General features: G+C 45.2%; 1 protein-coding gene across 1 annotated transcript in view; it reads right to left on the reverse strand.

Annotated features, from left to right (window-relative positions):
- Positions 1 to 2617: 2617 nt before the first annotated feature.
- Positions 2618 to 25761, reverse strand: part of LOC133052981 (histone-lysine N-methyltransferase PRDM9-like) — a 62588-nt gene continuing 39444 nt past the window's right edge. The window contains exons 15-16 of the mRNA XM_061137737.1: positions 3079 to 3192; positions 2618 to 2803 (exon numbers count right to left, since the gene is read on the reverse strand). Coding sequence (XP_060993720.1) covers positions 2618 to 2803; positions 3079 to 3192 — 300 coding nt within the window. The remainder of the gene's footprint in view (positions 2804 to 3078; positions 3193 to 25761) is intronic.

Below are 25761 nucleotides of genomic sequence, written 5' to 3' on the forward strand. Positions count from 1 at the left end.
GTCACAGACCTATCAGAGGCCATCTGCTGGGTGAATGCACGATTGTGGTCACTCTGGTCTGTCACAGACCTCTCAGAGGCTTTCTGCTGTGAGTATAGGCTCATGGTTGCTTTAGTCTGTCACGGACCTCTCAGAAGCCATCTGCAGGGTGAATGTGGGCTCATGGTCACTCTGGTGCACAGTATCCACAGGGCTGTCGAGAGGCACTGTGTGGCTGCCCCAGCTGGGGGCCACTTATTGCACTCTTGCTGCCCCCAAGCTACGTCTGGAGAAGGCTAATCCCAATGAGAAGCTACTTTCAGACTTCAGTTCACATCCCATGAACTAGTCTTCCAGCCTAAGCAGGTCACTCGGGGTTTCCTGTGTTAGTGCTCACAGCTCACACCCCCTAGAGAGTGCGCCGGACCTGGGCACACATGTCCTCTGCTGGTAAAAGTGACATAAGACTGTGCTCCCAGGGATGGACAACAAGGGGTGATGGGAGAACGTCTGCCCTACCTGCTTGGAGGCACTGTGCTCCGAGCCCCCGCCTTCTCCCCACTCATGTACGGAATGTGGGAGAGCAGGAGGGGGAACCTGGGTCCCAGTGAGACCCTCTCAGCAAAGCTGGCCCTGGGTCAGGCTTGGAGGGTGTGACTGAGAGTTTGCTGGACAGGACGCCACATTAAAGGGCCTCCTGCAGTGTAGGTTTCAGGGCTAAATCGTAACCTTGTGCAGAGCATGGTGGATGAGCTGACGGCTGTGGATCCTGCAGGCTGAACGCTGAGCCCTGAATGTTGGAAGGTTGTCTGGAGTCGGAGGACGTGCTTGCTGTCTCTGCTGAGATGATCTCAATGGGGACCCAGGCTCCCCCTCCTACTCACTCGAAGCTATCAAACTGAAGCCAATTCTCACAGTGAGCTCTGAGGAAACTCAGGAAAGAAAAGATTACCTGCTATCCAGCAGCCATCAGACTGCAGCCACTCCCCACTGTGATCCCCTAGGAAACTCAGGAAGGAGAAGACAGGATGCTGGTCCCAGGTGGTAAGGTGTGTATCAAAGGGGATGATTTCAGTGAGATGGCTGGTGCATCTTCCCACACATAGAAAAGTGCTAAGTTCCTTAACTTTAGATGCTGCCCCCTGGTTTTGAAGTCCGAGAAGATTTGTACTGAATAAAACTCTCAACACCTGTATTGTAATATTATTATGTCTATACATATGAAGTAGAGACTTTCCAAAGAACAACAAAGACAAATCTCAACATTCAGCACACTTGCACCAGTGGTGGGCACTCCCCAAAGATGCAACTAGTGGAGCAATTAGAGCACTCATCACCCCTTTTCCCATAAGATTGTGGAATGGACACTGACACTGGGGAATTGTTACAGGGAAGAACAAAATCTGTGTCCATGTTGAAAGTTTTACTTTAACCTTTGCTTCCTGTTGTTCTGTTTTCTATAGGGATGCTGTCCATACATAAAGGCCTGCCTCAGGAAACCCCGCCCCTCTGCCTCTGTCCAGGACCTGTCCACCTGTGGATGGCTACAGGAGGGAGAAAGTAACACATCTCCTCCCGAGACTGGCCATTCCAGGAGATGTTTGCCAGATTAATGGCCTTTTTACTTTATTTCCTCACCTCCAAGCTCTGTGTTCTATAAAAGACACTGGCATCCAGACCCTGACAATATGGTTTCTTTAAGATATTAGTCTGCTATCTTCTCAATCTGCTGGCTTTCCAAGTAAAGTCATATTCCTTGCCTCAGCGCCTCGGCTCTGATTAATCGGCCTGTTGTGAGGTATGCAGAGCGAGCTTGGACTTGGTAACAATCCCACATGCCTTGCAGTCAAAAATTCAAAACAAAAAATGGAAGTGATATCGTTACAAATTCAATAAAGACTCTGAAAATGGACCATATAAAAAGATCTGAAACCAAACTCCAAAAGGAACTCAGTGGTTGTCTGAAATATTTAGAAAGGGTTTAGTGCCCCTCTTGCCCCTACTCCCTGAAGCCACACTGGACATTTAGGCCCTGTCTATTCAGGACACCCTCTCCAGACCCCAGCTGGAAGTGCTCTGCCCCCAAGGCCCACCTAGGTCTCAGAAGGTTGCAGGGACACACCCTGGGGGTTCTCCTCTGTGGTCCAGGGGAGTGTCACACCAGCCACACTGTCTCTCTGCCCATAATAAATAAGGAGGTTTGTCAGCACCTGGGTGAGTGATGTTGTGGTCACCTGGACTGCCTCGTACTTGTGAGATTTGGTGTGAAGACAGCACAGAAGGGGAACCAGTCAAGAGGGATCAAGGGAGCAGTGAATCCCTCTTCTCAGGGACCCTGTGAGACCCAAGACTCACTCTGCCCACCCTGCTCCCACTTTTGGGAACTGGCCTTTGTCATTCTCTGGGTAGGAGGTGGGAAGGACAACCCGGTCTCTCTTCTACCTCCTGAGACCCAGGTGGGCACCAGAGGCAGCAGCACCTCCACCTGGGGTCCAGAGAGGGCGTCCTGAACGCACAGGGCCTAACCGTTCAGTGAGGCCGGCCCGGGTCCACAGTGCACTGACCTGCTGCAGGGTCTCGGGTACCCTGGCATCCAGCTCCCCCATCGCCAACCCCAGCTTTGTGTCTTTGGGGTCCCTCACTGGCGGGCACCCAGCAGGTTTGAAAGCTGCATGCCCAGCAAGAAGGAGGAGAAGCCGGTGGGGCAGGGGTCCAGCATGGAGTGTCCAAGGCCCGTCTGCTGCCCTAGGAACACCCTGCTCCGCCTGCCGTGGCCTTGCTCCTCTTTAGTGTCTTTGTGGCTGATGTTGCCAAACACCTTCCCCTGGAAGAGAAGGCTCCATGACCGTGGAAGGGGTGGAGGTGAGGAGGTGCTGTATCCCTAAACCCAGAGAGCTTCAGAACTGATTTCCCTGAGCCCTGAACGTACTGCCGGTTACTTCTGTACCAACCGAGGCCAAGATCCAGGCAGATTCTCTGTGGAAACACTTTCCAGGTCCAACAAGCAAGCACTGCCCTCACCGACTCACCCAGGGTCCGTGAGCCCTAGCAGCCCAGCAGAGCTGCGCACCGGCGGGGCTGGTACAGCCACGGGGCTACCGTGGTCAGGGTGGAGCGTGCGGTGGAGGCAGCTGGCTGTCCGTCCCATGATTGCTGGTGTCCTGTGTGCCCGTGCAGGGCAGTCACGGTGTCAGGTGAGGCCTGGCCGCTGTCCTGGGAACAGGATGGGGCTTCAGAGAGCTCGCATCCCCACTCCCCATCTCCTAGCACCGCTTCAGATCATGGCTTGTGGCTGCTGGCAGCTCCCTGGGCTGGGAGGCTGTGTAAAGCACCAACCCCCTGGCTCAAGGTCAGCTGAGACCCCCAGCTCTGGGGTCACACACCATCTGTGCCACCACCCAGGTCCTCCCACTTCTGTGAGGGAGGGCCTATGTGGGGCTGTGGGTGATGGGGGATTTGGGGGTGTTGTGGGCTGGCCCCAGGAGCCAGCTTTTTGAGGGGAGGGGAGGGAGAAGGTTTGACCTGCTCAGGGTTCCAGGGGATTCCAGGCCCAGCTCTGGTGGGAGGTGCAGGTGAGAAGCCCCTGCAGGTTTCTGGGTACCCACCGTTTTTCAGCTGAGGCCCCTCTGCCTGCACCACCTCTAACTCTCCCTCCAATGGCCCCAGCCTGAAGCCACAGAAGATGGGGAGTTTACGTGGCTTCCCTTCCTGTAGGGAAACCAAGCCACAGACAAACACATTCCTTTAAGAAAGCATGACAGAAACAGGAAAATAATAGTCAGTGGTTATTACTGACACGGTTCATGTAGAGACGCTTCACAAGCCTGGCACATGGAGGGGACTGAGGGCCGTTGCCCCGAGTCCTGGACTTCGCACCCTTCACCCCCCGCCCCGTGGCCCACTCTCCCCTTGGTGTCTTCTGGTGGCTGGGCAGACTTCAGCCTTCTGAACCCCTTCTGGAAGGATCAGGCCAGGGCAGAGTTCATTCACAGAGGGGAGGCTGTGGTCGACCTTAAGAACCCCATTGCCCCCACTCTGTGTTGGAGCTCACTTCCGGGTCTGAGCAAGCGTGGCTTTCTGGTGCTGTCCCCACCCTCACTCACCCAGGGTGGGGGTGGGGGGCTTTGTGTCCACCTTGTCCCCTCGTGCAGCCTGGTCACCCCAGGACCCATGCTGTGTGTGCATCTGCTCGGCTCACAGCGCACCCCAGGGCCAATCAGACTTCACTCATGGAAGGGAAGTGTAAGGATGAACTTTTCCATGGTTAAGAATTTCAAGGTCGCGATAGCATTGCCCAGAGTGAACGGGCACAGGTACGAGGCCCATGCAGAAAGAAGCCATGGTGTGGGATTGAAGGACCCTCCGTGTGGGCGTGGGATGGAGGCAGACAGTGATTTCCTCCAAACGCAGCTCTAGGCTCTGTTCTCAGCAGGGGTGACGACTGTGGGCACTGCCTGTCTGTGGATGGGCCCTGGGGCTGCCCAGCTCAGCAGGAACGGCAGGTTTGCAAAGGGAGGTAGCCCTCCCTTAGCACTCATGACCTCACACCCCCTCATCAGGGCAGCTGGGTACCTAAACGGCCCCTTCCTCATCTAGCCCTGAAGACCTGGAAAGTGTGGGGGGTGAAGGACATGCAGGAAACAAATTATGTAAAGCAATTATCCTTCTGTTAAAAAATAAAAAAGATTGAAGAAAAAAACACAAAGGAAAGCAAAGGTGGGGCTTGCGTTCTCAGCCAGCCTCTGCCAGATTCCACCTGTGCTTTCACATCAGGCCAAAATGCTGGTGCTCCCACCCCGTATCACAGATGAGAATAGAGACACAGAGAGTTTGAGCATCTTGCCCCAGCTCACACAGCTGCTGAGGGCAGGGCTGAGACCTGGACCCCTGTGGTCGAATCTGGTGTCCAGATGCTGTGATGACCCCGAGGAAGCAGCAGAGACCAGAGGCCCCATGCTGAGCCAGGCGTGCGTGCATACACACACACAGACACGTGGCCTTCACCTTTGTGGCTACAGAAGTCAGAGGGAACCAGAGGGAAACCAGGAGAGGCCAAAGGAGAGTCGTGATCTATGAGGAGAGGGCACAGTGCCCAGGAGGCTGGGGAATTACCTTCCCTGGTGAGTCTGTCTCAAACCCTAGATTCCTCTCCCTGGACCCAGGAACTGACTGTCCAGTGACCTAACTGACTTGGCTCCAGAATGATGCCTTCCCAGGGGTTCAGCTATGACTGGACTCCACTACTGTCAGTGATAAGGGGGAAATGAGTACATAGTCTGGGCTTCAGATTTGTTTGGAGACAAAATTTATTAGAAGAGGAGTACCTAAAAAACCATGAAGGCAATTGGCATGAACATCTTCAGAACACTTAAGAAACCCTCCGCAGTTTATCTACCTCCTCTCCTGTCATGAAAGTGGAAGGTCTATTTAACAAGTAATTCTGTGCTTATCACACTCTTTCTTTAAAATATTTATTATATTTTTATTTATTCAGCTGTGCTGTGCCTTAGTTGCAGCCTGTGGGAGCTAGTTCCCCAATCAGGTATTGAACGTGGGTCTCTGCATTGGAGTCTTGGCAACTGGACCGCATAGGAAGTCTCTCGTGATACTCCTGGGGATAGTAATGGGTCACAGACCTCCTCTGAGGCCCCCTTAGAGCTGAGGTATGGGGTGGCTGCAGTAAACCTCGTGTGGCTAAGGTGTGGTTTTTTGGTCACGACTCACTCACACTCCCTGCAGACATAGGGCTTCTCCCTTGTGTGTGTCCTCTGGTCTCTGATGAGGACGGATTTCTGACTGAAGCTTCACCCACACTCCCCGCAAACGTAGGGCTTCACCCCTGTGTATGTCCTCTTGTGTAAGATGAGGTGGGACTTCTGACTGAAGCTTCGCCCACACTCTCTGTAAACATAGGGCTTCTCCCCTGTGTGTGTCCTCTTGTGGGTGATGAGGACGGACTTCTGACTGAAGCTTCGCCCGCAGTCCCCACAAACATAGTGCTTCTCCCCTGTGTGTGTCCTCTTGTCTGAGATGAGATGGAACTTCTGACTGAAGCTTCACCCACACTTCCTGCAAACATAGGTCTTTTCCCCTGTGTGTGTCCTCTGGTGTCTGATGAGGACGGACTTCTGACTGAAGCTTCGCCCATACTCCCTGCAAACATAGGGCTTCTCCCCTGTGTATATCCTCGCATGTGTGATGAGGACTGACCTATCACTGAAGCTTCACCCACACTCCCCACAAACATAGTGCTTCTCCACTCTGTGTATCCCCAGGTGTCTGAATAAATCTGACTTTCAATGGAATATTCGCCCACACTCCCCGCAAACATAGGGCTTCTCCCCTGTGTGTGTCCTCTGGTGTCTGATGAGGACCGACTTCTGACTGAAGCTTCGCCCACACTCCCTGCAAACATAGGGATTCTCCCCTGCGTGTGTCCTCTTGTGTGAAATGAGATGGGACTTCTGACTGAAGCTTCGCCCACACTCCCCACAAATATAGGGCTTCTCCCCTGTGTGTGTCCTCTGGTGTCTGATGAGGGCTGACTTCTGACTGAAGCTTCGCTCACACTCCCCGCAAACATAGGGCTTCTCCCCTGTGTGTGTCCTCTCGTGTGTGCTGAGACTTGACCTGTCCTTGGAGCCTTGCCCACACTCTCCGTACGTGACTCTCATAATCCCCGAGACCCCTGCCCCCGTGAGCAGTGTGCCTGTGTCCTCTGGATTCAGTTTCTGGCTTGTTCTGGGCTCATCTTTCATTCTCTCATGCACCCCAGAACCCCCCATTTGTCCTCTGGGTGAGTAGGAAGAGGCCCTTGAAATCCTCTTCAGCCTTATGCTGTTCAGCCATTTTGGGAGCCTGTCCTTGGCATCCTGACCCTCAGGTTTGTCACTTGGGCTGTGTGGATCTGAATATCACTGATTTTGATTGCCTGGGCAGGGATCCTCTGGCTGGAGGAGGTTTGTTTCAGATGGTCTCAGGAGGGTCTTAGATGGGTGACTGCGCTGGGTGTGTTGGCTGAGGAATGTCTGACTAGAGAAGGCCAGAGAGCAGGAGGCACATGGGTGGATCTTGGGCTTCGGTTCTGCTGAAAGAGGAAGCTTTTGGTCAGGTAGCTGGTTTGCCTTGGTCAGGCCAGCCCCGCTAATCATCTAAGTGTTGACAGTGCACGATTTGTCTCCCATCGAGTGTGTGTTTATAGTCCACTTTTCCATTCCACTCTTATTCTCTATATCTACAGAAATCCAGGAAGCTGGTGTCAAGGGCCTTTTCTACATATCACCCAGATAGGGACCTTCCAGCAGAATCAGAGGCAGTGTCTCTCCTGATAGAGATGGATCTGCAGGGAATTTCCCTGCGTGTAAGTATCTGAAATGTCACGTCACAGTGGCCACAGGTATTTACCCTACTGAGGGATAAGACTTGATGACTTAGGTGAAATCTCCTGAGTGGCTCCCTGTGAGGGGAAAGGGTCTATTAAGTTAGGAGCTCCTGGCCTGGAGCTCTCTGCATATGGGAGGCAGCACAGGGGGTGGTTACAGCAGGTGTGGGTAAATGTGACTTTGTGGCTTTTTGTTCAAAGAGCAGCCTTTGTGCCGATCTCTGCAGGAAGTGGGTTTGAGACTGGATGAGACCGAGCGGTCCAGGTCCCACTGACCACAGGTCTCTGACTCCTGCTGCCCCAACTGATTCATAAATTGCTCCTCTCTCAGTTTCCCATAAATCATAAAATAAAGGTATATCCTTTCTCCAGCCTCACCAGTATCCATACCTGATTTATTTCATTCAGTCTTAGTCCACTTAACATGCACTAGGAAGCCTTATTTAAAAATACATCTCCAGCCAGACTTTTCACACTCTCACTCCCAAGCATGTTCAGCCAGCCCACTCTCCCCTCATGTTTGGCAATGAACTGCCCTCTGAGGGAACTTCACGCTGCTGTCTCTTCCCAAAAGTGAATCAAAGCGTCGTCTTAGCACAGAGAACATGCCGCTTGCAGCTGAAAGCCTCACAGTTGTCCTGTGTCACCCAGGAGGACCCCTGGGACCTGCATGTGGACACAGGCCCTGAGGCTTCTATGTCCTGTCCAGCCTCCTTCCTCTCCCTCTGTGCTTCCTCCCGAGACACCTGTCATGGCCTCTCTTCTGGGCCCTGGTTCGGAGGCACTGGCTGCTCCCCTGCCTGGAATCCTTCCCCACGGGTGTTATCTCTGAACAGATCCTGCCACACCGTCCTGTACCACACCCCACCCTCTGCTCTCGCTGACCCGAGGCACGTTCCCTGTGCTGGTTTTCCTCAGCACCAGCCCCTGCCTGGTATGAAGCCCCTGCTGCCCCAGGGCAGTGGTTCTGTCTGTTTCGGTGTGTGGAGCCCCGTCTGGCACAGAGTGTGAACTCACATGACAACAAACTGGACCAGTAACTGAATGCACATCACTGTACATGTGTTCACCCCAGTGTTCATCACAGCACTGTTTATAATAGCCAGGACATGGAAGCAACCAAATGTCCATCAGCAGACGAATGGATAAGGAAGATGTGGTACATATACACCATGGAATATTACTCAGCCATTAAAAAGAATTCATCTGAATCAGTTCTAATGAGATGGATGAAACTGGAGCCCATTATACAGAGTGAAGTAAGCCAGAAAGATAAACACCAATACCGTATACTAACACATATATATGGAATTTAGAAAGATGATAATGATAACCCTATATGCAAAACAGAAAAAGAGACACAGATGTACAGAACAGAATTTTGGACTCTGTGGGAGAAGGCGAGGGTGTGATGTTTCAAGAGAACAGCATCAAAATATGTATATTATCTAGGGTGAAACAGATCACCAGCCCATGTTGGATTTATGAGACAAGTGCTCAGGCCGGGTGCACTGGGAAGACCCAGAAGGAGCGGTTAGAGAGGGAGGTGGGAGGGGGGATCAGGATGGGGAATACATGTAAATCCATGGCTAATTCATTTCAAAGTATGACAAAAACCACTACAATATTGCAAAGTAATTAGCCTCCAAGTAATACAAATAAATAAATAAATAAATTTTAAAAAATACTGCTGACTAAGCAATTCCATTTAGTTTCTTTAAATTAGCAGATGTCATTCATAAACTTCCTAGTGTGACTCTTAAAATGTCTTTTTCCTATAAATATTTTAAAATGAAATATTGAGGGAGCCAAGATGGCAGAGGAGTAGGACGGGGAGACCACTTTCTCTCCTACAAATTCATCAAAAGCATAACTGAAAGCAGAGCAAACTTCACAAAACAAATTCTCATCGATAGCTGAGGTCATCAGGTGCCCAGAAAAGCAGCCCATTGTCTTCTAAAGGAGGTAGGACAAAAGATAAAAGATAAAAAGTGAGACAAAAGAGCTAAGGATGGAGATCCGTCCCGGGGAGGGAGTCTTAATAGAGGACGTTTCCAGACACCAGGAAACCCTCGCACTGGCGGGCCTGGGGGAAGTGTTTGAATCTCAGAGGGCAACCTGACTGGGAGGGAAACAATAAATAAAACCCACAGATTACGAGCCTAAAAGCAACTCCCAGCAGAAAAGTACCCCAGACACCCGCATCCGCCACCAGCAAGTGGGGGCGGAACGGAGAGGAGTGGGTGGCATTGCTTGGGGTAGGGTCCGGGCCTAAGTGCCCTGAGGACAATTGGAGGGAGCTTTTGTGTGTTGCCAACTTGAACTGTGGGAGGGTAAAACAGAGAGAGAAAATTAACCAGCCCAAACACACTGCCAGCCGTTCGCAGAACAAAGGGACCGAGAAAGTCCAGAGAAGAGCTCTCAGGCTGCAGATCGGCACAGCCCTGCCGGAGGCAGGAGGCAGGGGGGAGGGGAAAGGGGCAGGCTCGGCCCCAAGGACCGCATCCCCTGCCGCACTGCAAACAGGCCTCCAGTTTCTAATCAAAGACCTCCTGAGATTCTGGATGGTCGACATCTGCTGGGAGGGTCACGGCGAGACACAGGGCGCAGGCACCCAAACGGCGCAGGTGGGGTTGGGGACGCGGAGGGCAGAAGATGCACTCACCCAACTGGCGCCGGCGGAAACTGAGACTGGGACTGTGGAAGGGAGTGGGCGCGCCGCACCTGGGGAGAGTGCACCCGCCAAGCCCCTGGCTGCCTGGACCTCTCTGATGGGGAAGGCACAAAGAGCAGGCGTAGCTTTTTGTTCCGCGCTTTTGTGGAACACCCGAGGGCTGGAACCCTGCGCTCCATATAGAGCAGCCGGGAGACTGAGCAGTGCAGATGGAGAAAGAAGCGCCAGCCCCTCCCCGCAGTGCCAGCCGCTCCCTGCAGCGCCACGGAACTAGCTACCTAAATAAGAGTCCACCTCCGTCCGCCTGTGTCAGGGCGGAAATGAGGCTCTGAAGAGACCGGCAAACAGAAGCCAAATAAACAAAGGGAACCACTTCAGAAGGGACCGGTGCAACACATTAAAATCCCTGTAGATAACACTGACTACACCAGAAGGGGCCTGTAGATATCAAGAAGTGTAAGCTGGAACGAGGAGCTATCCAAAACTGAGCCGAACCTACACTGACCGCAACAGCTCCAGAGAAATTCCTAGATATAGATTTACTTTTTTTTTTTTAAGTAAGAAAAAAAAAATTTTTTTTTACTTTTTTCTTTTTTCTCTTTTATTTTCCTTTAAAGTTCCCTATTACTCCCCCATTACTCCTTAACTTTCATTTTCATAGATTTCTATGATTTTTTTAATTAGGGAAAATTTCTTCTTCTTTTTTTTCCTTTTTCTCTTCTATTTTCTATTTTTCTTTTTCTCTTATTTCTTTTAAAGTCCTCTAGTACTCCTCTACTACTCCTTAATTTTCATTTTCAATACACTATAACCTTAAAAAAAAAAAAAAGAAGAGAAGCCCTATTTTTAAACCAAAATTCATATATATTTCTAAAACGTTTTTTTGTGTTTTGGTTTTTGATTTAATATAGTATTTTTAAGAGTTTAACCTCTACTCTAGATTTTTAATTTTTGTTATTCAGTATATGATATAAATTGTGAACATTTAAGAATCCAATATTCAGTTCCCATTTTTATTCAGGAGTGTGATGATTATTCTCTCCCAATCTTGACTCTCTCTTTTCTAACTCAGAACACCTCTATTTCCTCCTTTCCCCTTCTCTTCCCAATCCAATTCTGTGAATCTCTGTGGGTGTCTGGGCTACAGAGAACACTCTAGGAACAGACAACGGTGTATATCTGTCTCTCTCCTCTTGAGTCCCCCTTTTTCTCCTCCTGCTCATTTCTATCTCCCTCCTCCCTCTCCTCTTCTCATGTAACTCTGTGAACCTCTCTGGGTGTCCCTAACGGGGGAGAATATTTTTGCCATTAACCTAGAAGTTTTATTATCAGTGCTGTATAGTTGGAGAAGACTTGAGACTACTGGAAGGATAAAACTGAAATCCAGAGGCAGGAGACTTAAGCCCAAAACTTGAGAACACCAGAAAACTCCTGACTACATGGAACTTTAAGTAATAAGGGACCATCCAAAAGCCTCCATACCTACACTGAAACCAACCACCACACAAGAGCCAATAAGTTTTAGAGCAAGACATACCATGCATATTCTCCAGCAACGCAGGAACATAGCCCTGAGCGTCAACATACAGGCTGCCCAAAGTCACGTCTAACACACAGACCCATCTTGAAACTCATGACTGGGCACTGCATTGCTCTCCAAAGAGAAGAAATCAAATTCCATGCACCAGAACACCGACACAAGCTTCCCTAACCAGGAAACCTCGACAAGCCAATCATCCAACCCCACCCACTGGGTGAAACCTCCACAATAAAAAGGAACCACAGACCTCCAAAATACAGAAAGCCCACTCCAGACACAGCAATCTAAACAAGATGAAAAGGCAAAGAACTACCCAACAGGTAAAGGAACATGAAAAATGCCCACCAAGTCAAACAACAGAGGAGGAGATAGGGAATCTACCTGAAAAAGAATCTAGAATAATGATAATAAAAATGATCCAAAATCTTGAAAACAAAATGGAGTTACAGATAAATAGCCTGGAAACAAAGATTGAAAAGATGCAAGAAATGTTTAATAAAGACCTAAAAGAAATAAAAAAGAGTCAATTAAAAATGAATAATACAATGAATGAGATAAAAAACACTTTGGAGGGAACCAAGAGTAGAATAACAGAGACAGAAGATAGGATAAGTGAGGTAGAAGATAAAATAGTGGAAAGAAATGAAGCAGAGAGGAAAAAAGAAATGAGGATGAAAAGAAATGAGGACAACCTCAGCGACCTCTGGGACAATGTGAAATGCCCCAACATTCAAATCATAGGAGTCCCAGAAGAGAAGACAAAAAGAAAGCCCATGAGAAAATACTCGAGGAGATAATAGCTGAAAACTTCCCTAAAATGGGGAAGGAAATTGCCACCCAAGTCCAAGAAACCCAGAGAGTCCCAAACAGGATAAACCCAAGGCAAAACACCTCAAGACACATATTAATCAAATTAACAAAGATTAAACACAAAGAACAAATACTAAAAGCAGCAAGGGAGAAACAACAAATAACATACAAAGGGATTCCCATAAGGATAACAGCTGATCTATCAATAGAAACCCTCCAGGCCAGAAGGGAATGGCAGGACATGCTTAAAGTAATGAAAGAGAATAACCTACAACCTAGATTACTGTACCCAGCAAGGATCTCATGCAGATATGAAGGAGAATTCAAAAGCTTTACAGACAAGCAAAAGCTGAGAGAATTCAGCACCACCAAACCAGCTCTTCAACAAATGCTAAAGGATCTTCTCTAGACAGGAAATGCAGAAAGGTTGTATAAACGTGAATCCAAAACAACATAGTAAATGGCAACGGGACCACACCTATCAATAATTACCTTAAATGTAAATGGATTGAATGCCCCAACCAAAAGACAAAGATTGGCTGAATGGATACAAAAACAAGACCCCTATATATGCTGTCTACAAGAGACCCACCTCAAAACAAGAGACACATACAGACTAAAAGTGAAGGGCTGGAAAAAAATATTTCACGCAAATGGAGACCAAAAGAAAGCAGGAGTTGCAATACTCATATCAGACAAAATAGACTTTCAAATAAAGGATGTGAAAAGAGACAAAGAAGGACACTACATAATGATCAAAGAATCAATTCAAGAAGAAGATATAACAATTATAAATATATATGCACCCAACATAGGAGCACCGCAATATGTACGGCAAACGCTAACGAGTATGAAAGAGGAAATTAATAGTAACACAATAATAGTGGGAGACTTTAATACCCCACTCACAACTATGGATAGATCAACTAAACAGAAAATTAACAAGGAAACACAAACCTTAAATGACACAATGGACCAGCTAGACCTAATTGATATCTATAGGACATTTCACCCCAAAACAATCAACTTCACCTTTTTCTCAAGTGCACACAGAACATTCTCCAGAATAGATCACATCCTGGGCCATAAACCTCATCTTGGAAAATTCAAAAAAATTGAAATCATTCCAGTCATCTTTTCTGACCACAGTGCAATAAGATTAGATCTCAATTACAGGGAAAAAATTGTTAAAACTTCAAACATATGGAGGCTAAATAACACGCTTCTGAATAACCAACAAATCAAAGAAGAAATCAAAATATGTATAGAAATGAATGAAAATGAAAACACAACAACCCAAAACCTATGGGACACTGTAAAAGCAGTGCTAAGGGGAAGGTTCATAGCATTACAGGCTTACATCAAGAAACAGGAAAAAAACCAATTAAATAACCTAACTCTACACCTAAAGCAATTAGAGAAGGAAGAAATGAAAAACCCCAGAGTTAGCAGAAGGAAAGAAACCTTAAAAATCAGGGCAGAAATAAATGCAAAAGAAACTAAAGAGACCATAGCAAAAATCAACAAAGCTAAAAGCTGGTTTTTTGAAAAAATAAACAAAATTGAAAACCATTATCAAGACTCATTAAGAAACAAAGAGAGAAAAACCAAATTAACAAAATTAGAAATGAAAATGGAGAGATCACAACAGACAACACTGAAATACAAAGGATCATAAGAGACTACTACCAGCAGCTCTATGCCAATAAAATGGACAACTTGGATGAAATGGACAAATTCTTAGAAAAGTATAACTTTCCAAAACTGAACCAGGAAGAAATAGAAGATCTTAACAGACCCATCACAAGCAAGGAAATCGAAACTGTCATCAAAAATCTTTCAGCAAACAAAAGCCCAGGACCAGATGGCTTCACAGCTGAATTCTACCAAAAATTTAGAGAAGAGCTAACACCTATCTTACTCAAACTCTTCCAGAAAATTGCAGAAGAAGGTAAGCTTCCAAACTCATTCTATGAGGCCACCATCACCCTAATTCCAAAACCAGACAAAGATGCCACAAAAAAAGAAAACTACAGGCCAATATCACTGATGAACATAGATGCAAAAAATCCTTAACAAAATTCTAGCAAACAGAATCCAACAACATATTAAAAAAATCATACACCATGACCAAGTGGGCTTTATCCCAGGAATGCAAGGATTCTTTAATATCCGCAAATCAATCAAGGTAATACACCACTTTAACAAATTTAAAGATAAAAACCATATGATTATCTCAATAGATGCAGAGAAAGCCTTTGACAAAATTCAACACTCATTTATGATTAAAACTCTCCAAAAAGCAGGAATAGAAGGAACATACCTCAACATAATAAAAGCTATATATGACAAACCCACAGCAAGCATCACCCTCAATGGTGAAAAATTGAAGGCATTTCCCCTGAAATCAGGAATAAGACAAGGGTGCCCACTCTCACCACTACTATTCAACATAGTGTTGGAAGTTCTGGCCACAGCAATCAGAGCAGAAAAAGAAGTAAAAGGAATCCAGATAGGAAAAGAAGAAGTAAAACTCTCACTGTTTGCAGATGACATGATCTTCTACATAGAAAACCCAAAAACTCTACCAGAAAATTACTAGAGCTAATCAATGAATATAGTAAAGTTGCAGGATATAAAATTAACACACAGAAATCCCTTGCATTCCTATATACTAACAATGAAAAAAACAGACAGAGAAATTAAGGAAACAATACCATTCACCATTGCAACAAAAAGAATAAAATACTTAGGAGTATATCTACCTAAAGAAACAAAGGACCTATACATAGAAAACTATAAAACACTGATGAAAGAAATCAAAGAGGACACAAACAGATGGAGAAACATACCGTCTTCATGGATTGGAAGAATTAATATTGTCACAATGGCTATTCTACACAAAGCAGTCTATAGATTCAATGCAATCTCTATCAAGCTACCAACAGTATTTTTCACGGAACTAGACCAAAGAATTTCACAATTTGTATGGAAATACAAAAAACCTCGAATAGCCAAAGTAATCTTGAGAAAGAAGAATGGAGCTGGAGGAATCAACCTGCCTGACTTCAGGCTATACTACAAAGCCACAGTCATCAAGACAGTATGGTACTGGCACAAAGACAGAAATATAGATCAATGGAACAGAATAGAAAGCCCAGAGATAAATCCACGAACCTATGGACACCTTATCTTTGACAAAGGAGGCAAGGATATACAATGGAAAAAAGACAACCTGTTTAACCAGTGGTGCTGGGAAAACTGGTCAACCACTTGTAAAAGAATGAAACTAGAACACTTTCTAACACCATACACAAAAATAAACTCAAAATGGATTAAAGATCTAAATGTAAGTCCAGAAACTATAAAACTCCTAGAGGAGAACATAGGCAAAACACTCTTCGACATAAATCACAGCAAGATCCTCTATGACCCACCTCCCAGAATATTGGAAATAAAAGCAAAACTAAACAAATGGGACCTAATGAAACTTAAAAGCTTTTGCACTACAAAGGAAACTATAAGTAAGGTGAAAAGACAGCCCTCAGATTGGGAGAAAATAATAGCAAATGAAGAAACAGACAAAGGATTAATCTCAAAAATATACAAGCAACTCCTGCAGCTCAATTCCAGAAAAATAAATGACCCAATCAAAAAATGGGCCAAAGAACTAAACAGACATTTCTGCAAAGAAGACATACAGATGGCTAACAAACACATGAAAAGATGCTCAACATCACTCATTATTAGAGAAATGCAAATCAAAACCACAATGAGGTACCATTACACGCCAGTCAGGATGGCTGCTATCCAAAAGTCTACAAGCAATAAATGCTGGAGAGGGTGTGGAGTAAAGGGAACCCTCTTACACTGTTGGTGGGAATGCAAACTAGTACAGCCGCTATGGAAAACAGTGTGGAGATTTCTTAAAAAACTGGAAATAGAACTGCCATATGACCCAGCAATCCCACTTCTGGGCATACACACTGAGGAAACCATATCTGAAAGAGACACGTGCACCCCAATGTTCATCGCAGCACTGTTTATAATAGCCAGGACAAGGAAGCAACCTAGATGCCCACCAGCAGATGAATGGATAAGGAAGCTGTGGTACATATACACCATGGAATATTACTCAGCCATTAAAAAGAATTCATTTGAACCAGTCCTAATGAGATGGATGAAGCTGGAGCCCATTATACAGAGTGAAGTAAGCCAGAAAGATAAAGAACATTACAGCATACTGACACATGTATATGGAATTTAGAAAGGTGATAACGATAACCCTATATGCAGAACAGAAAAAGAGACACAGAAATACAGAACAGATTTTTGAACTTTGTGGGAGAATGTGAGGGTGGGATATTTCAAAAGAACAGCATGTATACTATCTATGGTGAAACAGATCACCAGCCCAGGTGGGATGCACGAGACAAGTGCTCCGGCCTGGTGCACTGGGAAGACCCAGAGGAATCGGGTGGAGAGGGAGGTGGGAGGGGGGATCGGTATTGGGAATACATGTAAATCCATGGCTGATTCATATCAATGTATGAGAAAACCCACTGGAAAAAAAAATAAAAATAATAAAAAAAAAAATGTATGAATAAGCTTCATAGAACTATGGAAGTTTTAGTCAGTTTGAAAAGAGTTTAGAGAAAGTGCTTTGATTTAGATTGCACTACCAGTGATACTGTGACCTCAGGCATACAATCAAATGATTTTACCTCATTTTCTGGATCTATAATGGTGATAGCTATATACCTACTTATAGGTACTGTAGGACTGATTGAAGGTTTAAGTAAGTTTATTCACATAAAATGCTTAAAGTCTGAAATATTATGAAAATAATGTAACAATAGAACAGGATACTATGGTTGTTGTTCTTACTAACTGTAAAGATGGTGATGATATCAGGCAGTGTGCTAAAGATTCAGGGCAGGAAGGCAGACGTCTCCAGGATCTCTGTGTTTTCTCCTATTCTCCCCTGTGACTGGATCCATGAGGAGGATATTTTGGCAATAGGATTTGGGAAATACTCACCTTCTGGTGTTTACTATGCTCCACTCTGAAGGCCATCGAGAAGGTTTACCTAAAAAATGATGAGGATCAGTGTTTTGGTTGGGAAATGTTTCCAAACTCTGAGTATTCTAATTAAGGACGCATAATCCTGAGCCAGAGAGTGACAAGGACAATGATTACCAAAGGAGGAATGGAAGATGATTTCTGTATCATCAACTCCCATGGTTCCACTGGGAGCATTACATAATTTTCTTAAAATTAAAAAAAAAATTATGAAACTTCATCTGTGCCTCATCTGATGTTCATAAAGTATCTAATCAATTTAGTAGCTTTCATGACAAAAGTACACATCAATGTAGAGATACGAGGAAGTTACTGCAATATAATAAAGGTCATATATTGAAAGTCTACCTCTAACATCCTAGTCATCAGTGAAAAGCTGAAAACTTCAACAATTAAGAAAAAAAGGCAAGGATGCCCGTTATCAACATTTCTGTTCACCAAAGTATTAGAACTCCTAGCCAGGGCTTTAGGTTAGAAATGGAAACAAAAGGCTTCCATTTGGAAAGAAAGAAGTAAAATTATGTCTGTTCACAGGGCCATGGTTTAATGTGCAGAAAAATCTTTAAATCCACACACACAAAAATCCTGCACAGAAAGTTGCATGGTACAAAATCAACATTCAGATATATTTCCATGCATGAAGAATGACCATTCCACAAAGGAAAATAAGAAAACAATCCTATTTATTTTTTTAAAGCTATACTGAACAGCTACATTAAAAAAAAAAATATATATATATATATATATATATATATATATATATATATACTTATCTTTATTTATTTGTTTGTACCAGGTCTTTGTTGTGGCATGTGTGATCTAGTTCCCTGACTAGGGACTGAACCCAACTTCTCTGCACTGGGAGTGTGGAGTCTTAGCCACTGGACAAATAATCTTATTTATAATAGCATTGAAAAGAATGAAGTAATTAGGAATAAACTTAAGGAGATGAAAGACTTATATGTTGAAAACTATGAAATATTGCTGAAAGGAATCTGACATAAATAAACAGATAGGCATCCCATGTTTATGGATTTGGAGGCTTAATATTATTAAGCTGTTCATACTACCCAAAGCAATTTAAAGATTCAATGCAATACCTATTAAAATCCCAATGGAATTTTTTCAGATATAGAAAATCCATCCAACAGTTAACACGGAATCTCAGAGCACCCCAAATAGGCAAAGTAATCTTAGAAAGAACAGCAAAGCTGGAGGCCTCTGATTTCAGAACATACTACAAAGGTACAGGAACCAAAAGAGTGTAGATTTGGCAAAAAATGTGTGCTTAATCGCTCAGTCTTCTTGACTTTTTGTGACCTTTTGGACTGTAGCCCACCAGGCTCCTCTGCCCAGGGGATTTCTCAGGCAAGAACACTGGACAGGGTTGCCATTTCCTTCTTCAGGAGATCTTCTTAACCCATGGATTGAACCCGCATATCCTGTGTCTCCTGCACTGAAGGCAGATTCTTCACCTGCTGAGGCACTGAGGAAGCTGGCTGGCATAAAGACAGATATGTCAATCAATGGCACAGAATAGACAGCCACAAATAAACTCTTGGATACATGGTCTAATGATCTTCATCTAGGGTGTCAAGATAATGGGGAAAGTTTAATCCCTGTAGTGAATGGTGCTGGGGAAACAAAATAACCATATGCAAAATAATGAACATCATACATCTTGAAGAAAAATCAATTCAGAATGGATTGAAGACCTAAATGCAAGACTTGATAAGACTCTTAGAAGAAAACAAGGGTGAAGCTTCAAGACATTGAAAGAGCAATGATTTCTTAGATATGGTACCAAGTGCACAAGTATTACTAACAAAGTACAAATAGACAAATGAGATTAATCTTAAAACCTCTGTGCAGCAAAGGACACTGAACGGAGTTGAGAAGGCCACCTACAGGATGGTAGAAAATATTTGTAAAATATGCCTCTGATAAGGAGTTAATAAGCATACACCAGTATGAAGGCTACCTATATGCCCAGAAGAGAACCTGATTCACCATGATGGCACCTTGATATCAAATTTCCATGATCCAACATTGTAAGAAAACAAATTTCTGTGGTTTAAGGAATGCAGTCTGTTTTCTTATGCCAGTTTGAGCTGACTAACAGTGAGAGAAGGAATTGAATAGACATTTCTCCAGAGAAAATACACAAATGGCCAACAAACATATGAAAAGATGCTCAATATTACTAATCAATAGGGAAATACAAACTGAAACCTTCTGTGATGGGCAATATGTATAAGAAGACAATAGCAAGCTTGGTAAGGATGTGGAGAAATTGGAACACTTATACACTATTGTTGGCAATGTAAAATGTTGCAAGCTTTCTAGAAAACAGTATGGAGTTTCCACAGAAAATTAGAACTGCTGTATGATCTAGCAATCCCACTCAAAAGTGCATTTCCATAAAAAACTGAAAGCAAGCTATTGAATAAATAATGGGCACATGTATTGTCATTGCTGCATTATTCCCAATGAGCAAGATGTGTAAGCAATCTAAATGTTCATTGGTGGATAAAAGATAAAGATTATATATAAGATATATCTTATAGCTCTTATATCCACATGCACACAATGGAAGGTTTTGAAGCCTTAAAAATGAATTCTGTCAATTGCTACATCATGGATGGCCCTTGATGGTATACTAAGTGAAATGAACCAATCAAAAAAGACAAATATTGCCTGATTTCACTTCAATGAGGTATCTAAATTAATCAAATCCATAGAAACAGAAAATATAATCGTGGTTGCCAAGGGCTGTGAGGAGGAAGGATTGGAGAATTGTTACTCAGTGGGTTAGGACTTCAGTTACACAAGATGTAACATTTCTACAGATTTATTGTACAACAATGTGTATATATATCTCCGGTGGCTCAGTGGTAAAAAATCCACCTGCAATGCAGGAGATGCAACAGATGCAGGCTCAGTCCCTGGGTTGGGAAGATCACCTGGAGCAGGAGATGGCAACCCACTCCAGGATTCTTACCTAGAGAATCCCACGGACAAAGGAGCCTGGTGGGCTACAGTCTATGGGTACGCAGAGTCAGACATGACTGAGCGATCAGCACTATGGCCACTAAAACTAACGTGCACATAGTTAGCAACAGTATGCCATACATTAAGAAATTGTTAAAAAGGTAAATAAAGATGTGCAGGCGTATGGTGAACCGAGGCGTATGTATTCCCTATGATGAATCTCTCCTTATGTCAAAACCTTTGCAGACAACCAAATGTTTGCTTTTCATGTCCATTTCACTACTTTTAATAACCTCAGGGAAGAGAGGGACTTCCCTGGTGCACAGTGGATGAGAATCTGCCTGCCAATGAAGAGGACACAGGTTTGATGGCTGGTCCAGGAAGATTCCACTTTCTGTCGGGCAGCTAAGCTTGTGTATCACAAACTATAGAGCCTGCACGTGCTCTGCAACAAGAAAACACTCACAGCAATCAGAGAAAGCCCATGGACAGCAATGAAGACCCAGTGCAGTCAAAATTAATAAATAATTTTTAAAAATCTGGGAGAACAAAAATCCACAGATGGAGAATCATAGAACTATCTAAATTGTTTTCTCCAGTCTAAGCAGATTAACTCTTCTAAACTCTTTGAGCAGCTGAAGAGGAATTGAGTGCTCACTTCTATTTTATAATAAGTGTACTTCATTTTATTTACCTGATGCCATCTCTGATCAGTGAAATGTGGAAAAGATCATGGAGAATAAATAGTTCTCTCCAACCCTTTCCCAGAATCAAAATAAAGAATTAGTTTAACCTTAGGGTAAGAAGATCATGGGTTTTGTTTTATATACATACAGAAATAATATATCTTGATATAATATGTTAATCATTTCCTCTTCTAAGAGATTTAATCTAATAACCAATGAGATTAGTATTAAACCTGTTTGGTGAATTTATTTCTAAGGTTTCTTTAACTGCCTTTCACTAAGAATGTTTAGTAAAAATAATTCTTTTTAAAAAGAATGATAAATTTTAACCATAAAACTTTTGAGAATTACACTGGAAAACCTATACATTCATCTTCATTCATGCTTATGTAAATATTTGGCCACAACCACTTCAGAACGCTGAAAATTATGTTTTCCTTGCTAATGGCTGAGATGTAGTTGAGACCTAAGCCCAGGCTGGTTTCAGGAAGACACCTCCACATCCTCCCGGCCTCTCACCTTGCTGCCTTGGTGTCCATTCTTCATCAGAATCCTCAGTGTCATCTACCTGGGGCTTGATGACCTGCCTGCGGTGAGGCATGAAATCCGGTCGAGTGGCTCTGAACCCTGGAAAGAAGCAAAACATTTGTCCTAAGAAGGAGAAACAAAGCACAGAAGCCATGGGAAGTGTCACAAAGTCAGGGAATCAGTGGGATGGGCTGGGGGAGTCTAGAACAAGGCAAGAGGTGAGCTCTGCACTGCAGGGTCAACCTCCCTTTGGTGCAAAACTGTAAACATTTCCTCCAGGTTAGTCTCCACACCAAAGGGAACTGTGAGCAGATGGAGCCACCTAAGAGCGGGCCAAGTGAACACTGAGGGTGAAGACCTGCTTCATGTTTCCCAGGCTCAGGCACCCAGCACTTCCTGTTACCTATAGCAATCAGTGCTTCGTAGTTTCTTTTCACATTCCTATATCGGATTATTTCCCATTTTCCCATCTCTTCCCATTCTTCCTTGGAGAAGTATACGGAGATGTCTTTGAAAGCATCTTTGTCCTAAGGAACATAATAGATTTCATCAGTGATTTACTAATCTAAGTCAGACCTTAGAGCTGAGGCTTCTCCTCCACCTTTTGTGCAGGGAGTAGCCTGAAGCTACTGGATGGTCTGTGTGAGACAGGGATGAAGACTTTCCTTCCCGACTGTGTCCTGCTTACCTGAACAAACGCTGAACATTTTCCTAACTCTCCCTGGACACAGAGCAGTTGACGAAGCTAGTGTCCTATTTTGTCCGATCTCCACCCCACCATCTCAGACATGACCAGGCATTCCCATCCTGTGTATGGTCACAGGGAAGTTCACTCAGCTGCCCAGGCAAGCAGTCTGTGGTGCTTCAGGGACCAGCACCATGTCTTTCCTATAGAGCTGGCTTAGAGCCCAGCTTTGCCGCCTCCACCTCTCACCGTGGGCTTCCACTCTGTTCTCCCGGCATCTCCCTCAGTGCTCTCCTCTGGAGACCTGTTGGTCCTCATGGCCATTGGAGTGCTGAAGACCAAAGTGCCTGTGGAAGAAGAAGGTGCTGAGAGAGCCCAGACCAGTGTCCAGAAACTGGTCTGTCTGCCTTGGGTGGAGTGTCCAGGGCAGGAAGGTGAGGGGAAAGTCGGGTGAGGGTATTGGTGGGATGGACGGATCCTGACTAGATATGACAGATCAGCCTAAAGTGTACTAGATTTGATTTCTTTGGTTCCCCTACAATTCAGCCCCTCTGAGGGAAGGCACTGGGAGGGAAGTGTCTGTAGGAGACGGAAGGATTTTTGATGAGAACCGGAAACCCCTAACTGTTGGACTGGGGTCAGGCTGAAATCAGGGCTCTGTTCCAGTGCAGCAGAGGGAATGTTTCTCCAATAAGCGTTTTGAGGATCCGCTCCTGGACACTCAGAAAAATCTGGGTATAACGTAGGTTCTACGTCTAAGGAAGAAGTCACTCGGCTTTAGGAGATCTGGGTCCCAAGGGCTGAAGTAACTCGGGTCCTCAGACAGAGGGGACTGGGGATCGTTTGGCTAATGTAGAATGTGCAGGGTGAGAAAACTTGGCATCTGTGAGGCTGAGGAAATCGGCGGTTTCTTATTAAGGGACTTTAGGTCTCCGACAGGCAGGACAGTTAGGGTCTTGAGGAGGAAGTTTTAAGAGCTCCCAGGCAGAGGGATTCAGGGTCTGCAAAGTTGAGGAAATTTGGTCTCTCTGCGGGTTCTATTTTTAGGGTGCCTCAGGCTGAGGGAAACTGGGGTTAATCTAGGTATTTGAGGGTCGAAGCACTAGGGGATTCGGTGTTTCTGCGGGTGAAGGGATTTTTAATCCCTGAAGCTGACGAGACGCAAGCCCCCTTCAGATGAGGACTCAGGTTACTCAAAGTTAACAGGATTTTGGGCCTCTGAATCCATCAGGCTAAGGGTTTAAGAGGACTGCGCAGGACGCGTTCCTGTCAGCCTCCCCGCTGTCCTGCCGCGCTGCCCACCCTGTCCCAAGGAGCGCTAGAGGTTCAGCGACGTCCAGTCCTTCGGCTCTGAGGTGAAGTGAAGGGCCAGCAGCCTGCCTGTACCCTGTCAGGCACAAGCGACCAATCGGCGTTGTGACTGAGGCAGTCTGGCCAATAGGTGCCCGGAGGGTGGGAGCGCGATGGAGGCCCCGCCCCTCCGCTCGGGGATTGGCTGCTCTGTGGGCGTGTCTGTCAAGCCTCCAGTGCGCAGGCGCCTCTTGGCTAGTTTCTTTGTTTTCAGGCCTGGCCTCTTAGGCCTGGATCCTCAAGTGGGCGGGTTGTCCTCAGGCTGAATATTTCTTTCCAGTGCCCTCAATTGGTATATCGGCTTCACCAGACTGTAACCGTGCTCCCGGAGTTTATCCTAGGCCGACCTGTGCCCTACCTTATCAAATCCAGTTTTGGCAAGAACTCTTATGTGGTTAGTACTGCATTATTCAAGGGAAACGGTGTAATTAACTACATTCGGATGAGACACAAGATAAACACCATATGGTCAAAGATTTAAACACAACGCATGGAATAAGGATGTTAGAGAAATCTTGGAGGATTTTTAGCCTGAAAGTGGAAGTGGCACTGATGAGCCATCTGTATACTTAATGTAGGTATGAAAAGCCTTCAGAAATGAGGTATAAGTAGAACCTCAAACCCTTGCAAGTGTTTTCTGTAAGCCGAGGCATCAATCTGGAGGACTGTGGATCCACTGAGCTGAGTTTGCTTGACACCTACTGGCTTCACAAGATAAAATGGGGACACTGTTTCTGGCCCTTAGGTAGCTTTGCTCACAGAAATTTAATGTGATTTCCATGTATTGGAAGCAAAGCGACTGACTGTAAAATTAGTATGAAGTGGTAGTTGTGAGACTGGATGGAGAAATTTTACCAGAAAAGTGAGTTTACCTCTTGGTGGGTGTAGAGCCAGAAGGTACAACCCAGCCAAAGCTCATGGGAAGGAAAAGTGTATTACTTGCAGAACTATGGAGAACACCATGGAGCTTTCCAGAGCAGTGTCTCTGTAAACCACAAAGTTGTTTAAGCTTTTATCTATGAGTACAGGCATGTTCTGGCTTCTGTGGTGACTCAGATGGTCAACAGTCTCTGCATAGCAGAAGATCCGGGTTCAACCCCTAAGTGAGGAAGATCCCAAGGGGAGGGCGGGGCAGTCCACTCCAGGATTCTTGCCTGGAGAATCCCATGGACAGAGGAGGCTGGTGGCCCATGGGGTTGCAAAGAGTCAGACATGAATGAGTGACTAACACTTTAACTTTACAGTCATGTTCATTAAGGGTCTTGGGCTGTGGGAGACTCCAAGCTTCAGTTGGTTGAAGACTTGAGAGTCAGAACCAGTCACCATCAGCATCCCTTACATTCCAGCTGGTCTGGTATACATGTAGATAGCTATTCCTGATATAGATATAGATATCGATTCCTCTTCATATTCTTTCCCCTTATCAGTTCAATTCAGTACTCAGTCGTGTCTCACTCTTTGCATCCCCATGGACTGTAGCACGCCAGGCCTCCCTGTCTATCAGTAACTCCCGGAATTTACCCAAACTCGTGTCCACTGAGTCGGTGATGCCATCCAACCTTCTCATCCTCTGTCATCCCCTTCTCCTCCTGCCCTTAATCTTTCTCAGCATCAGGGTCTTTTCAAATGAGTCAGCTCTTCACATCATGTGGCCAAAGCATTGGAGTTTCAGCTTCAACATCAGTCTTTCCAATGAACACTCAGGTCTGATCTCATTTAGAATGGACTGGTTGGATCCCCTTGCAGTCCAAGGGACTCTCGAGTCTCCTCCAACACCGCAGTTGAAAAGCTTCTATTCTTCAGCACTCAGCTATCTTCACAGTCCAACTCTCCCATCCATACCTGACCACTGGAAAACCATAGCCTTGACTAGACAGACCATTGTTAGCAAAGTAAGTCTCTGCTTTTTAATATACTGTGTAGGTTGGTAATAACTTATCTTCGAAGGAGTAAGTGTCTTTTAACTTCATGGCTGCAGTCACCATCTGCAGTGATTTTGGAGCCCCCAAAATAAAGTCAACCACTGTTTCCCTGTCTATTTGCCATGAAGTGATG

The sequence above is a fragment of the Dama dama genome, chromosome X, assembly GCF_033118175.1.
Source record: "Dama dama isolate Ldn47 chromosome X, ASM3311817v1, whole genome shotgun sequence".
Lineage (NCBI taxonomy): Eukaryota > Metazoa > Chordata > Mammalia > Artiodactyla > Cervidae > Dama > Dama dama.